This window comes from Salvelinus fontinalis, chromosome 16 (assembly GCF_029448725.1).
Source record: "Salvelinus fontinalis isolate EN_2023a chromosome 16, ASM2944872v1, whole genome shotgun sequence".
In the NCBI taxonomy this organism is placed as follows: domain Eukaryota; kingdom Metazoa; phylum Chordata; class Actinopteri; order Salmoniformes; family Salmonidae; genus Salvelinus; species Salvelinus fontinalis.
This window is the reverse complement of record NC_074680.1, coordinates 52,364,727-52,381,600: the sequence shown is the minus strand read 5'-3', so window position 1 is coordinate 52,381,600 and position 16,874 is coordinate 52,364,727. Positions and strand designations below refer to the sequence as shown.

At 43.1% G+C, this 16,874-nt stretch overlaps 1 protein-coding gene across 1 annotated transcript in view; it reads right to left on the bottom strand.

Annotated features, from left to right (window-relative positions):
* Window positions 1–234: 234 nt before the first annotated feature.
* The window catches only part of LOC129813403 (fibronectin-like), a 29,700-nt gene continuing 13,060 nt past the window's right edge, over window positions 235–16,874 (bottom strand). Inside the window, exons 2-5 of the mRNA XM_055865738.1 lie at window positions 1,929–2,235; window positions 1,718–1,766; window positions 702–971; window positions 235–569 (exon numbers count right to left, since the gene is read on the bottom strand). Of these exons, the coding sequence (XP_055721713.1) occupies window positions 235–569; window positions 702–971; window positions 1,718–1,766; window positions 1,929–2,235 (961 nt within the window). The remainder of the gene's footprint in view (window positions 570–701; window positions 972–1,717; window positions 1,767–1,928; window positions 2,236–16,874) is intronic.

The window sequence follows — 16,874 nt, the reverse complement described above, 5'->3', positions numbered from 1 at the left end:
ACATTTAATAACACTAGACTAACAATTACAATTCTAAACACTACTTCTATCACACTAGCCTACATTTAATAACACTAGGCTCTAACAATTACAATTCTAAACACTACTTCTATCACGCTAGCCTACATGTTATAACACTAGGCTCCAACAATATAAAATCTAAACTTCTTAGACTACCATACAAATACTTTAGACAGCTGAAACAAGCACATAAATTCTCTTCAGGAAAAAGGTTCAGTCTAGTTCAGATTTGTCCAATTCCGCCCCCCAGAAGTGAAGTGAGTCGGTATGAGGCTTACTTGTACAGATGGTTGTAGAGAGAGGTTTGCTCTGTTTCCCATTGTTCAACACAGTTGAGACACTGATGGTGTACTGAGTACCAGGTAGCAGGCCAGAGAGAGTTCTGTAGGAGTCCTCAGTATTGGCTGCTCGGGTCTCTGATCCCGGGCTGCAGTAGGATATGAGAAAGCGTTGTGGGACATTCTCCAATTCTTCAGCCTTGGTCCAACTGACAGTGAAGGAGGTCGCTCCTGACTGGTTTATTTGTAAGTCCCTGGGTGCTGGGACCACTAGGAAGAAATATAATATGTTTGATGAAACAAAATATAGCATAGGCCTATAGATAATTTATTGTTTGGGCATCACATGAAAAACTACATCCTTAGAAGCACATAATCAAAAACAAACTCAAGTTACTGTACCAGTAAATACAGATGCTGAGACCCATCTGCTTTGTCTGCCGTCTTCTCCCTCTGTAGCCACACTGAACTGATACTTTTTACCAGGCTGGAGTCCATCTATTTCAACATTACACCCATCTTCTACCATCAGGCTCCTCTCTTCCCCATCACATCCCCAAGTTACACTGAAATTCTGTGCTCCTGTCAGTCCCTCAGGAGAACCCCAGCTCAGAGACACAGAGTCTGATGTCACTGACAGGAACTGGATCTCACCAGGAGGGGGCAGTACTTCTAAAGAAATAATGGAAGAGAAAAATAATTACTTTAATTGCACTGACACACTAAAAAGAAAACAACATATTAATCATACAATCATTATGGAATAAGAATTATTAATCTAAACAAAATCATCTTCCTCTTTAAATGGTCTTAAAATTGTATGTATGTTGTTGAACAAATCAAATCAAATCAAATCAAATTATATTAGTCACATACACATGGTTAGCAAATGTTAATGCGAGTGTAGCGAAATGGTTGTGCTTCTAGTTCCGACAATGCAGTAATAACCAACAAGTAATCTAACCTAACAATTCCACAACTACTACCTTATACACACACAAGTGTAAAGGGATAAAGAATATGTACATAAAGATATATGAATGAGTGGTGGTACAGAACGGCATAGTCAAGATGCAGTAGATGGTATAGAGTACGGTATATACATATGAGATGAGTACTGTAGGGTATGTAAACATAAAGTGGCATAGTTTAAAGTGGCTAGTGGTACATGTATTACATAAAGATGGCAAGATGCAGTAGATGATATAGAGTACAATATATACATATGAGATGGGTAATGTAGGGTATGTAAACATTATATTAAGTGGCATTGTTTAAAGTGGCTAGTGGTACATTTTTACATAATTTCCATCAATTCCCATTTTTAAAGTGGCTGGAGTTGAGTCAGTATGTTGGCAAAAACACAATGTAAAGGTCTGAAAATACATTGTTTGGGTAATTCTTGATTGTACACCTACCGTCAACTGAGGCCAGCTTTAGTCTTTGACATTGATCTCTATCAAAAGTCTTGAAAACAGAGTAAGAAGACATTATTTTGATGAAAAACACTGTTGTTGTTTTCCAGAACATACGATGAAAAAGCTTGTATTACTATGAACATCATCATTATCAAATGTAATATCTTCTTTAAAGAGCATCATCAGGTACTAAAAAATGAACAGAACCTACCTGTCTTCCTGCTTGTTTTATCTCATCATAGACTACATCATGTCCTTCATGTTCTGTTACTACACACTGACTGCAGATCAGCTTCTGGTCTGTCCTGCAGAACACCTCCAGAGCTCTGTGGTGTTCCTGACAGAGTCTCTCCTCCAAGTCTCCAGTCACCTCCACCAGGGTGTGTCTCTGTAGTTTAGGTAGTGTGTAGTGCTTCCTAACATGGGTCTCACAGTAGGACTGCGTGCAGATCAGACAGAACTTCACAGCTTTCAGCTCATCACAGACATCACAGACCACCTCCTCTGGCCTGATGATGCTAAGAGGAAAACATGTATTTACTTTATAAGTCAAACATGTACACTATATATATACACAAAAGTATTTGGACACCCCTTCAAATTTGTGGATTTGGCTACAGGTGTATCAAATCTAGCACACAGCCATACAATATCCATAGACAAACCTTGGCAGTAGAATGGCCTCATTGAAGAGCTAAGTGACTTTCAACGTGGCACCATCATAGGATGCCACCTTTCCAACAAGTCAGTTCATCAAATTTCTGCCCCGGTTAACTGTAAGTGCTGTTATTGTGAATTGGAAACGTCTAGGAGCAACAACAGCTCAGCTGCAAAGTGGTAGGTCACACAAGCTCACAGAGCGGGACCGCCGAATGCTAAAGCGTGTAGCGCGTAAAAAACACCTTTTGTTGCAACACTCACTACCGAGTTCCAAACTGACTCTAGCAACGTCAGCACAAGAACTGTTCATTGGGAGCTTTGTGAAATGGGTTTCCATGGTCGAGCAGCCGCACACAACCCTAAGATAAGGCCAGGAGATTCCAGGAGAACGCTTTCGGCCCAAATGCTAAGTGCCAACTGTAAAGTTTGGTGGAGGAGGAATAATGGCCTGGGGCTGTTTTTCATGGTCCGGGCTAGGCCCCTTAGTTCCAGTGAAGGGACGTTTTAACGCTACAGCATACAATGGCATTCTAGACAATTCTGTGCTTCCACCTTGTAGCAACAGTTTGGGGAAGGCACTTTCCTGTTTCAGCATGACAATGAACCCCCTTGCACAAATCGAGGTCCAAACAGAAATGGTTTGTTGAGATTGGTGTGGAAGAACTTGACTGGCTTGCACAAAGTCCTGACCTCAACCCCATCGAACACCTTTGGGATGAATTGGAATGCCGAATGTGAGCCAGGCCTAATCGCCCAACATCAGTGCTCGACCTCACTAATGCTCTATGTGGCTGAATGGAAGCAAGTCCCTGCAGCAATCTTCCAACATCTAGTGGAAAGCCTTCCCAGAAGAGTTGTATCTGTTACTGTGCCTGCTCTTTACTCAATGCCATCCTGGATTAAATAGGCTGAATGATCAATGGGTAAGTGAATTATCTTCGCCTTATGCCCTACAATTTGCAAACACTCCGACGAGACCATCATGTCAATACCACCAGGAACTTGTTCTCTCTCTGCAATTACATGTGTACCAGTTCTCTCTCTGCAATTACATGTGTACCACTCTCAAGCACAACTGGACCTACACTTGATGGCATACTTCAAAAATCTCAAACTATTGAATGACTTTTTTTCTGTGTCGAAAGACTCAGTTCGTTTTATTGACAATGGTGCTGGCTCCACCAAGTCCTCACGCATTGGGCAACTGAGATATATTGTTATGCTATTATTGTTGATCTCTGGTAACGTGCGACCAAACCCTGGGCCGGTAGATACCATGCAATCTCTACCGACTCCCTATGATTTTAAAAACATAACAGGTTTTGGCCTTTTGAATGTTAATGTCAGAAGTCTATTTCCAACAATAGACATGATTAGAATTTTGGCCAAAACGACAAATGCAGATATAATGGTTTTATTAGAAACTTGGCTAAATAAATCTCTGTCAAATAACTCGATTCATATTGATGGGTACACGGATTTAGAGCTGATCGGATGAGTAAAGGAGGAGGGGTTGCAATTCATGTTAAATCCGAGTTTACACCTCTGAAATTCTCTTGATTACCAAAGCCAAACATTTTGAATTGCTTGCGGTTAAAGTAAAAGTATATAAGGACTCCCACATCACTGTAGTCGGCTGCTACAGACCGCCCTTGGCTTTGGGAGACGCACTACACTCTCTTTCTGATGTCCTGCACAAGTTAAATGACTCAATTCATTATTTTAGGAGATTTGAACTGGGATCGGAGTCTTTTAAAGAACTGTGTGACTCTCTGAATCTCGCTCAATTAATTAATGCACCTACAAGACTGAACCCCAGAGCACCTGACAAATCAACTCTATTGGACATTATTCTAACGAAGACCCCTCACAAATACACATCGGCTGGGATATTCTGTAATGTTGTCAGTGATCACTGTGCAATTGCTTGTGTTAGAAATACAAAAATTACCAAAGCCAAACCACATATTTTTAAAATACATTTTAGACAGTTGATTAGCAAGCATTCTTACATGATCTGTACCATAATATTGACAGAGTAAGTCTGATTCCTGATGTTGACACTGCCTGGGACTATTTTTATATGAAATTTGTGTCCATTTTTGATAAGCATGCCCCTGTGAAGAAATATTTAATCAGTGGTAGGGACAATCCCTGGTTTGCAGATAACATGGCAGAATGAATTACAAAGGGAAATGTCTCTTGGGCTCAAGCTAGACATACACATGCTCCTGTTGACTGGGCCTCCTTCAGAGCTCTAAGAAACAAATGCAAAGGATTGATCAGGAAGTTCAAATCAGATTACTATTTAAATGCAGTCACAGAGAACCTAAACAACCCTACCAAGTTCTGGAAGTGTCAGGTTCTAATGTACCCTCTGGCCTTCCTGACCATTTAATGATGGATTCTAATGAAGTGAAAGATAAAGCCGATGTTGAAGGGGTTTTTAACAAGCACTTCACATCTGCTGGTTCAGTTTCTTATTTATTTCACCTTTATTTAACCAGGTAGGCAAGTTGAGAACAAGTTCTCATTTACAACTACGACCTGGCCAAGATAAAGCAAAGCAGTGCGCCACACAACAACACAGAGTTACACATGGGATAAACAAGACATACAGTCAATAACATAATAGAAAAAAATATATATACAGTGTGTGCAAATGAGGTAAGATTAGGGAGGTAAGGCAATAAATAGGCCGTAGTGGCGAAGGAATTATAATTCAGCAATTAAACACTGGAGTGTTAGATGTGCAGAAGATGAATGTGCAAGTAGAGATACTGGGGTGCAAAGGAGCAATAAATAAATAAATAACAATATGGGGATGACATAATTGGCTCCGGCTTTGATTTTATTTGATACATGTGACAATATCATCGTAAAGTATGTTTTTTAAATATAGTTTTATTAGATTATTGAAATTATTTGGGACGTTAGGCATGTTGCGTTGTGTGCCTTTGTTCAGGAAGGAGAGCTTAGCGCCACTTTGCTAGCTTTCCGTGCTAATTGACTGGAGAAGAGGACATTCTAAATCCAAACAACGATTGTTCCCGACAAAGGACCCCTTGTACAACATTCTGATGAAAGATCATCAAAAGTAGGACCCATTTTATGATGCCATTTCATATATCTGTCGAACATGTTGTACTAGTCGTTTGCGCCCAGATTTTGGGTACTCTCTCGCTATACCTAAGCTGGATGTCGTAATGAAGTTATTTTTAGAATTCTAACACGGCGATTGCATTAAGAACTAGTGTATCTATCATTTCCTATACAACATGTATTTTCTAGTAACGTTTATGAATAGTTATTTGGTCAGAATAGTTGGAGTGTCATAAAAATATCCGCACATTCTGGGAAAAAGATGCTACGTTAGCACAATGTATAACAGCTCTAAATATGCACATTTTCGAACAAAACATAAGTGTATGTATAACCTGATGTTATAGGACTGTCATCTGATGAAGGTTTATGAAGGTTAGTGAAAATTAATATATTTTGCTGGTTTATTCCCTATCGCTAACGTGCCTATTGCTATCGCTAACATGCCTTGATGAATGAATGCGGTAGTGTGGTAGGCTATTGTAGTAAGCTAATATAATGCTATATTGTGTTTTCGCTGTAAAACACTTAAAAAATCTGAAATATTGGCCGGATTCACAAGATGTTTGTCTTTAAGTTGCTGTACACCATCAATTTTTCAGAAATGTTTTATGATGAGTATTTAGGTATTTGACGTTGGTGTCTGTAATTACTCTGGCTGCTTCGGTTCTATTTCTGACGGTAGCTGTGATGGTAGCTGCAATGTAAAACTGATTTATACCTCAAATATGCAAATTTTTCAAACAAAACATAGATTTATTGTATAACATGTTATAAGACTGTCATCTGATGAAGTTGTTTCTTGGTTAGTTTGGTTGGTTCTTGGTTAGTTAGGTTGGCTTTGTGCATGCTACCTGTGCTGTGAAAAATGTCTGTCCTTTTTTGTATTTGGTGGTGAGCTAACATAAATATATGTGGTGTTTTCGCTGTAAAACATTTTAAAAATCGGCCATGTTGACTGGATTCACAAGATGTGTATCTTTCATTTGCTGTATTGGACTTGTTAATGTGTGAAAGTTAAATATTTCAAAAAAATCTCTTTTGAATTTCGCGCTCTGCCTTTTCAGTGGAATATGGGAGGAGTTCCGCTAGCGAAACGCCAGAGCCAGACAGGTTAATGCACTTGATAAAAAGCAAACATAGTGCTGCTCTGTTTGTGAATTTATCAAAGGCATTTGATTCAGTTGACCATGAATTGTTGCTAGCTAGACTCAGTAACATTGGTCTCAGTGAAGGGACAATAAACTCCCTCTTTACCTCTGTAGTCTGGTCTCCTTCACCACCAGCAGTTACCATACCCGGTCTGCTAGGTGGTTGCTACTTAAAGTCCCCAGGAAATTCACAGTATTAGGCAAGACTGCCTTCTCTTCTCGTGCACCAGAGGCATGGAATAGTCTACAATCCATGATTCATCTAGATATGTTCGTGCCACTGAATGAATTTAAAACATTGATCAGAGACTCTGTTGCAGAGGAGTGTAAATGCTTTTTTTAGGCTGGATCATGTTGTTGTATTGTATTGTTGTATGTTTAAATTATGTAGATATTCTATTAAAAATCATCAGTTTCCAGCTACAATAGTCATTTACAACATTAACAATGTCTACACTGTATTTCTGATCAATTTGATGTTATTTTAAATGGACAAAAAGGTGCTTTTCTTTCAAAAACAAGGACATTTCTAAGTGACCCCAAACTTTTGTACAGTAGTGTATATATAAATATATATACATAACTTTTTTTCTTCTGTTTTGCATGTTATGTTGGCGTTAATATGTGTCATATATCAGTTTGCAAACAATGTAAAAAATTATAATGATTGAGTTAACAAAGCTGCATAATTCCAGTTAAGGGACATGGGCTCCTGAGTGGTGCAGTGGTCTAAGACACTGCATCTCATTACAAGAGGCATCACTGCAGTACCTGGTTCAAATCCAATGTGCATCGTGATTAGGAGTCCCTCAGGGTGGCGCACAATTGGCCCAGCGTCATCTGGGGTTTGCAGGGGTAGGCTGTCATTGTAAATAAGAATTTGTTCTTAACTGACTTGCCTAGTTAAATAAAGCTTCAATACAAACAAGGTCTCTTTCTTGAGGGAGACGGCTCCAAAAGGTGTTTCAGCCTAGCTCAGTGCCTTCTGTGGTGGTGGGGCAGCCAGCGGATAATGTGTTACAGCCGGCTGTGACCGGGAGGCCAATGAGGCGGTGCACAATTGGCCCAGCGTCGTCCGGTTAGGGGAGGGTTTGGCCGTCCGGAATGTTTTTGTCTCATTGTGGTCTAGCGACTCCTTGTGGCTGGCAAGTTGACTTCGGTCATTTGAGGACAATACAGTTCCACTGACGCGAACCGCTACCAAAGACTGTGGGGTCTCCTTCTCCGTGGTTGACGTGAGTAAAACATTTAAACGTGTTAACCCTCGCAAGGCTGCCAGCCCAGACGGCATCCCTAGCTGCGTCCTCAGAGCATGCATAGACCAGCTGGCGTGGAGTGTTTACGGACATATTCAATCAATCCCTATCCCAGTCTGCTGTACCCACATGTTTCAAGATGGCAACCATTGTTCCTGTTCCCAAGAAAGCAAAGATAACTGAACTAAATGACTATCGCCCTGTAGCACTCACTTCTGTCATTATGAAGTGCTTTGAGAGACTAGTCAAGGATCATATCACCTCCACCCTACCTGACACCCTAGATCCACTCCAATTTGCTTACCGCCCCAATAGGTCCACAGACGATGCAATCGCCATCACTCTGCACACTGCCCTAACCCATCTGGACAAGAGGAATACCTATGTAAGAATGCTATTCATTGACTACAGCTCAGCATTTAACACCATAGTACCCTCCAAACTCGTCATCAAGCTTGAGTCCCTGGGTCTTGACCCCCCCTCTCCACTCTACTCATCCTCCACACTGGGGCCCCACAAGGGTGTGTTACCAGCCCCCTCCTGTACTCCCTGTTCACCCACGACTGTGTGGCCATGCACGCCTCCAACTCAATCATCAAGTTTGCAGACACTACGGTGGTAGGCTTGATTACCAACAACGACGAGACAGCCTAAACAGGGAGGAGGTTAGGGCCCTCGGAGTGTGGTGTCAGGAAAATAACCTCTCACTCAATGTCAGCAAAACAAAAGAGATGATCGTGGACATCAGGAAACAGCAAAGAGAGCACACCCCTATCCACATCGACGGGAGAGCAGTGGAGAAGCTGGAAAGCTTTAAGTTCCTCGGTGTACATTTCACCGACAAACTGATATGGTCCACGCACACAGACAGCGTGGTGAAGAAGGTGCAACAGCGCCTCTTCAAACTCAGGAGGGTGAAGAAATTTGGCTTGTCACCAAAAACCCTCACCAACTTTTACAGGTACACAATTGAGAGCATCCTGTCTGGCTATATCACTGCCTGGTACGCCAACTGCACCGCCCACAATCACAGGGCTTTCCAGAGGGTGGTGCGGTATGCACAACGTATCACCGGGGCAAACTACCTGCCCTCCAGGACACCTACAGCACCCGATGTCACAGGAAGGCAAAAAAAGATAATCAAGGACAATAACCACCCGAGCCACTGCCTGTTCACCCCGCTACCATCCAGAAGGCGATGTCAGTACAGGTGCATCAAAGCTGGGACAGAAGTATTGAAAAACAGCTTCTATCTCAAGGCCATCAGATTGTTAAACAGACACAGAGAGACGGCTGCCTACCTACAGACTTGATATCATTGGCCACTTTAATTAATGGAACACATTACTTATCTCATATGTATATACTGTATACTACACTATCTATTCTATACTATCTATTGCATCTTAGCCGCTCTGTCACTGCTCATCTATATATGTTATATTTATATATTCTTATCCCATTCATTTACTAGATTGTGTGTATTAGGTTTTGTTGTGGAATTGTTAGATATTACCTGTTAGATACTGCTGCACTGTCGGGTTTAGAAGCATAAGCATTTCGCTACACTCGCAATAACATCTGTTAACAATGTGAATGTGACCAATACAATTTGATTTGATTTGATCAGTTCAACAGTGTTTCCTCCGACAGATTGGTGGGGCTGGCTTTGGTGTTAAGCGAGCAGTGTGTCAATAAGCAGTGCGGCTTGGCTCTCGACCTTCGCCGAGCCCATAGGGGAATTTCAGCGATGAGACAAGATCGTAACTACCAATTGGATATCATGAAAAAAGGAGGTAACACCATGGGCCATGAAAGACTTCAGTGAGTTCAAGACAAACTAGATTTGACTGGGAAAATACGGAAAATAATTTTGAGCGGTCATCCAACTCTGAATTTCAAGTCAGGATTTCAGCCCTCTTTCTACAGCTCACAAAAAGGACCTCCACGCCACCTTCCTGTTCAAGTGAGCACAGCACAACAAGTTGAGTCCAAAAATGTCTTGTATGCTGCTGCATAAATGATGTAATATGCCAGGTAGATATGTATACTGTAGCTAAGAAAGTAATACTAAGTGTATGTTGTGTAGTAAGCTGTTAGTAGCCCATGTGCCTCACCCTAATAATTTGCTCCCTTTTCACCTCATAACTTAGCTTACTGTTCTGACTTGGTGGTGCACATTTAGCCTATAGCCTGTTTAAGAGAAATGTCCTCATCGAATATTGTTAGAACTTTCCTTGTCTGCTTATATATCCCCTTTATTTATCCTACAGTTTTGGGTTGGTGCACAGGGAGTACACTGTAAGAATTCTGAATTCTGTTGTAGTACATTTCAGAAGTGCTGAACAAACAGTTATATTGACTACATCCATCCTAGCTCATTAATGTCTTAAACGAAATTACGGATTGCCTCTGATCCGCTCGTCATCCCGTTATGCCATAGTTTGTACATCTCAATTGTCAGCAGAACCTACATGTCTTTAGGCAAGTCAGCCATATCAGCTATGTTTTTTAAAGGCAGTAAATGAGGCTGTCAGACAAGGCTTCGCTGGTAGCCAGGTGTAGCAGTGGTAAGGTGTTGGGACTCTGCTGACAGCTTTATGTAGGCCCTAACAGTTTGCCGGCACCGTTTGTCACAGTTATAGTGCAATTCATGTATTGTTTAGTGTTGTGTTGTGTAGTGGCTTTGCTGGAATGCATCTACCATTTGCCCCACCAAGATTTACATGCTAAAATCACCACTATGACCTTAAAATAAGCACCGACCTCTGCTGTCAGAGCACTGCCACTTATACTTAGCAAGTTTTTAGAATTTTACATGTTGTGGTGGTCATCTGGTTGCTTCCGTGGGTTGCAAAAAGAAAAATTTACATGACACAATCTGAATTAAATGTAAAAAGCATGTAAAAAATGTAAAAAATAAAAAGCCTGCTGTGTCTTCCAAGACGGTGTAGCAGTGTAGACGTCTTTGTCCTGTCGTGTCCCGTGTCCCTTGTATATATCTTTTTACATCTTTTTCTTCGCATATCTTTTAAAAATACTTTCTTAAACCTCAACTTCTAAATACTCTCCTGCAACCCGCCTCACCCAATGTGGCGTGAATCTGCTTTTTTCTAAAGTATTTCTATTTACTTCTGATCTGGAATCCATCTACTGAAGATAGCCAGCTAACTGCCTTCCAGCTATCAGTTAGCAAACCATTGCTAGCGGTCATCAGCTAACCTTTAGCTCGGAAAGCTCTCGCTAGTTCGAACAACGTGACTAAAACCAGAGCATAACGGACCTATTTCTCTCCATATCCCCGGATTCCTACCGCAAACTCTGAACATTTTCATCTGGATCTTCGCAACTAGCTAACCACAATCCCGGGTGACCACTCCTGGCTAGCGTTTCCATCCCGGAGCAGGCACCGGAGCAGGCACCAATTAGCCTGAAGCTAATTGGCTAGGGCTCCTGTGCACCCACTGAAGCCCACTCCTGGGCTACAAGACCCGGACCCATTTACTGCCGGTACGGAGCACGGAACCCCGCCTATCCTCTACGACTGGAATACCGACATAATCTGCCCGGGGACTCCAACAGGCCCCTCAGGCGTGACGACCGCTGAAGGCCCATTCTGCTAACCTACTAGGCCTGTTAGCTACCTAGAGCTACCTGGAACCCTACTAATTCCACGACTGGTCTATCGACGTCACCGCACGAAGAGGCAAAAACAGACTTCCCCCCCATCGCGACGTCCCCCAAAGGCTAACTTGCCTGCCCCGGTCTGCTAACTGCTAGCTTATCTTGCAGCTAGCGCAGCCAGGAAGCTAGCACCAGTTAGCAAACACAATTCTACAATTCACAACCTCTCTTTCGCCATCGCTATCCGGCTTGGATTCTCTGTCGACACGACCACGTCTGGTTTGCAGACGTGCCCTCAACCGGCCTCCGTCTGAGCAGACCCCCTCCGTCTGAGCAGACCACCCCCCCGGGCTACTAACTTTAAACACGTGCTAGCTTAGTGGAGGCCTCACTACTCCATCTACGGCTGCCCCCTGGACACTATGATCACTTGGCTACATAGCTGATGCCTGCTTGACTGTCCATTAATTCACGGTACTCCATTCTGTTTATTTGTGTTTTATCTGTCGGCTCTGTGCCTTAACTCAGGATCTGTGTGTAGTTAATCCGACCCTCTCTGCCCAGTCGTCGCCATTTTTACCTTCTGTTGCTGTGTTAGCTGACTAGCTGCTGTTATCTCACCTGCTGTTTTAGCTAGCTCTCCCAATCATGACCTGCAATCACTTTATGCCTTATTGTATGTCTCTCTCAAATATCAATATGCCTTGCATACTGTTGTTCAGGCTAGTTATCATTGTTTTGGTTTGCAATGGACCCCGTAGTTCCACTCTCCGTACCTCTGATACCTCCTTTGTCCCACCCCCCACACATGTGGTGACCTCACCCATTGAGACCAGCATGTCCAGAGATACAACCTCTCTTATCATCACCCAGTGCCTGGGCTTGCCTCCGCTGTACCCGTGCCCCACCATACCCTGGTCTGCACATTATGCCCAGAATCTATTCTACCACGCCCATAAATCTGCTCCTTTTATTCATTGTCCCCAACGCTCTAGGCGACCAGTTTTGATAGCCTTTAGCCGCACCCTCATCCTACTACTCCTCTGTTCCTCGGGTGATGTGGAGGTAAACCCAGGCCCTGCATGTCCCCAGTCACCCTCATTTGTTGACTTCTGTGATCGAAAAAGCCTTGGCCTCATGCATGTCAACATCAGAAGCCTCGTCCCTAAGTTTGCCTTACTCACCGCTTTAGCACACTCTGCCAACCCTGATGTCCTTGCCGTGTCTGAATCCTGGCTTAGGAAGGCCACCAAAAACTCTGAGATTTCCATACCCAACTATAACACTTTCCGTCAAGATAGAACTGCCAAAGGGGGAGGAGTTGCAATCTACTGCAGAGATAGCCTGCAAAGTTCTGTCATACTTTCCAAGTCTATGCCCAAACAGTTCGAACTTCTAATTTTAAAAATTAATCTCTCCAGAAATAAGTCTCTCACTGTTGCCGCCTGCTACCGACCCCCCTCAGCTCCCAACTGTGCCCTGGACACCATCTGCGAATTGATTGCTCCCCATCTAGCTTCAGAGTTTGTTCTGTTAGGTGACCTAAACTGGGATATGCTTAACACCCCGGCAGTCCTACAATCTAAGCTTGATGCCCTCAATCTCACACAAATCATCAAGGAACCCACCAGGTACAACCCTAAATCCGTAAACATGGGCACCCTAATAGACATTATCCTGACCAACTTGCCCTTCAATCAAGATCTCAGCGATCACTGCCTCATTGCCTGTATCCGCCACGGGTCCACGGTCAAACGACCACCCCTCATCACTGTCAAACGCTCCCTGAAACACTTCTGCGAGCAGGCCTTTCTAATCGACCTGGCCCGGGTACCCTGGAAGGATATTGACCTCATCCCGTCAGTTGAGGATGCCTGGTCAATCTTTAAAAGTTACTTCCTCACCATATTAGACAAGCATGCTCCGTTCAAAAAATGCAGAACCAAGAACAGATATAGCCCTTGGTTCACTCCAGACCTGACTGCCCTCGACCAGCACAAAAACATCCTGTGGCGAACTGCAATAGCATCGAAGAGCCCCCGTGATATGCAACTGTTCAGGGAAGTCAGGAACCAATACACGCAGTCAGTCAGGAAAGCAAAGGCCAGCTTTTTCAAGCAGAAATTTGCATCCTGTAGCTCTAACTCCAAAAAGTTCTGGGACACTGTAAAGTCCATGGAAAACAAGAGCACCTCCTCCCAGCTGCCCACTGCACTGAGGCTAGATAACACGGTCACCACTGATAAGTCCGTGATAATCGAAAACTTCAACAAACATTTCTCAATGGCTGGCCATGCCTTCCACCTGGCGACTCCAACCTTGGCCAACAGCCCCGCCCCCCCCGCTGCTACTCGCCCAAGCCTCCCCAGCTTCTCCTTTACCCATATCCAGATAGCAGATGTTCTGAAAGAGCTGGAAAACCTGGACCCATACAAATCAGCTGGGCTTGACAATCTGGACCCCCTATTTCTGAAACTGTCCGCCGCCATTGTCGCACCCCCTATTACCAGCCTGTTCAACCTCTCCTTCGTATCATCTGAGATCCCCAAGGATTGGAAAGCTGCCGCTGTCATCCCCCTCTTCAAAGGGGGAGACACCCTGGACCCAAACTGTTACAGACCTATATCCATCCTGCCCTGCCTAGCTAAGGTCTTCGAAAGCCAAGTCAACAAACAGATCACTGACCATCTCGAATCCCACCGTACCTTCTCCGCTGTGCAATCCGGTTTAGGAGCCGGTCACGGGTGCACCTCAGCCACGCTCATGGTACTAAACGATATCATAACCGCCATCGATAAAAGACATTACTGTGCAGCCGTCTTCATCGACCTGGCCAAGGCTTTCGACTCTGTCAATCACCATATTCTTATCGGCAGACTCAATAGCCTCGGTTTTTCTAATGACTGCCTTGCCTGGTTCACCAACTACTTTGCAGACAGAGTTCAGTGTGTCAAATCGGAGGGCATGTTGTCCGGTCCTCTGGCAGTCTCTATGGGGGTACCACAGGGTTCAATTCTCGGGCCGACTCTTTTCTCTGTATACATCAATGATGTTGCTCTTGCTGCGGGCGATTCCCTGATCCACCTCTACGCAGACGGCACGCCCGACTAGCATCACCACCCTGGACGGTTCCGACCTAGAATATGTGGACATCTATAAGTACCTAGGTGTCTGGCTAGACTGCAAACTCTCCTTCCAGACTCATATCAAACATCTCCAATCCAAAATCAAATCTAGAGTCGGCTTTCTATTCCGGAACAAAGCCTCCTTCACTCACGCCGCTAAACTTACCCTAGTAAAACTGACTATCCTACCGATCCTCGACTTCGGCGATGTCATCTACAAAATAGCTTCCAATACTCTACTCAGCAAACTGGATGCAGTTTATCACAGTGCCATCCGTTTTGTTACTAAAGCACCTTATACGACCCACCACTGCGACCTGTATGCCCTAGTCGGCTGGCCCTCGCTACATGTTCGTCGTCAGACCCACTGGCTCCAGGTCATCTACAAGGCTATGCTAGGTAAAGTGCCGCCTTATCTCAGTTCACTGGTCACGATGGCTACACCCACCCGTAGCACGCGCTCCAGCAGGTGTATCTCACTGATCATCCCTAAAGCCAAAACCTCATTTGGACGCCTTTCCTTCCAGTTCTCTGCTGCCTGCGACTGGAACGAATTGCAAAAATCTCTGAAGTTGGAGACTTTTATCTCCCTCAACAACTTTAAAAATCTGCTATCCGAGCAGCTAACCGATCGCTGCAGCTGTACATAGTCCATCTGTAAACTACCCACCCAATTTACCTACCTCACCCCCATACTGCTTTTATTTATTTACTTTCCTGCTCTTTTGCACACCAGTATCTCTTCTTGCACATGATCATCTGATGATTTATCACTCCAGTGTTAATCTGCTAAATTGTAATTATTCGATTTATTGCCTACCTCATGCCTTTTGCACACATTGTATATAGATTCTCTTTTTTCTACCATGTTATTGACTTGTCTATTGTTTACTCCATGTGTAACTCTGTGTTGTTGTCTGTTCACACTGCTATGCTTTATCTTGGCCAGGTCGCAGTTGCAAATGAGAACTTGTTCGCAACTAGCCTACCTGGTTAAATAAAGGTGAAATAAAATAAAAAATAAATAAAAGTGTGCTCAGTGCTTCGTTGACATTTCACAGAGATATGCTGGTTTTGTGAGAAATCTTTGAAAAAGAACAGGAATTTCACATTAATATGAAAAGCGTGTACTAAAATATAAAAATAATACATGTCCTCAAAATCTTTATCTATCTTACTTTATATTGTTTAATGCCCTCCGGATTTGAATAGAAAGATGACATGTTCAACGGTGAGCAAGTCAGTAAGACTTAATTCTAATATTCTCTACCATGTTTTTTACCATGGCCTCCATTGACTTAGCCACCCAAATTCTACCCATCCTACAAGGTTTAAAACGTCAATAACTTTTTAATGGATTATGAAAGAGACATGAGGTTTGGACCATTCTTAGAGGAGAATCTACACGATTAACCCATAACATGATGCTGCCACCACAATATTAGGTTTTCACTCTGTTGTGTTGTATTGGATTTGACCCAACCCTATATTTTTTTATTTAGGGCAAAAAGTACATGTTTTTGCCGTGTTACCTTATAGTATTACTTAACAGCCTTTTTTCACACAGGGTTCCTTCTTTTCACTTTGTCACACAGGCCAGTAATATGGAGTGAATGCAATATTGTTGATCCCTTTGTGTTTTCAAGTATTGTGGTGGCAGCATCATGCTATGGGTATGTTTGTCACAGGCAGCAATTTGGGAGTTTGTTAGGATCAGAAGAAATATGAAAGGAGCAAAGCCCAGATAAAAAGTTAGAGGAAAACTGAATTCAGTCTTCTGAAAATGTAACAGTCCTGACCTGTTTTATGTTGTTTTTATGTGTTTATGGTCAGGGCATGTGTTTTGGGTGGGCAGTCTATGTTATCTGTTTCTATGTTGGTTTTGGTTTGCCTGGTATGGCTCTTGATTAGAGGCAGGTGGTTTGCGTTTGCCTCTAATTAAGAGTCATATTTAGGTAGGGCATTCTCACTGTTTGTTTGTGGGTGATTGTCTCCTGTGATGTCTTCGTTGTGTTCGATGTTATTCACTATCGGGGCTGTTTGGCTGTTCGTACGTTTCGATGTAACGTTCCTGTTCGTGAGTTTACGTTTGTCGATGTAAGTTTATGTTCAGGTTCCGTTCGTTACGTTTTGTTATTTTGTGTAAGTTTTGAAAGTGTTTTGTTTTGTTTAGTGGCCGTCGTATTTGTAATAAAGATGGCTTATTTCCCTGACTCCGCATTTTGGTCTGAAGATCCTT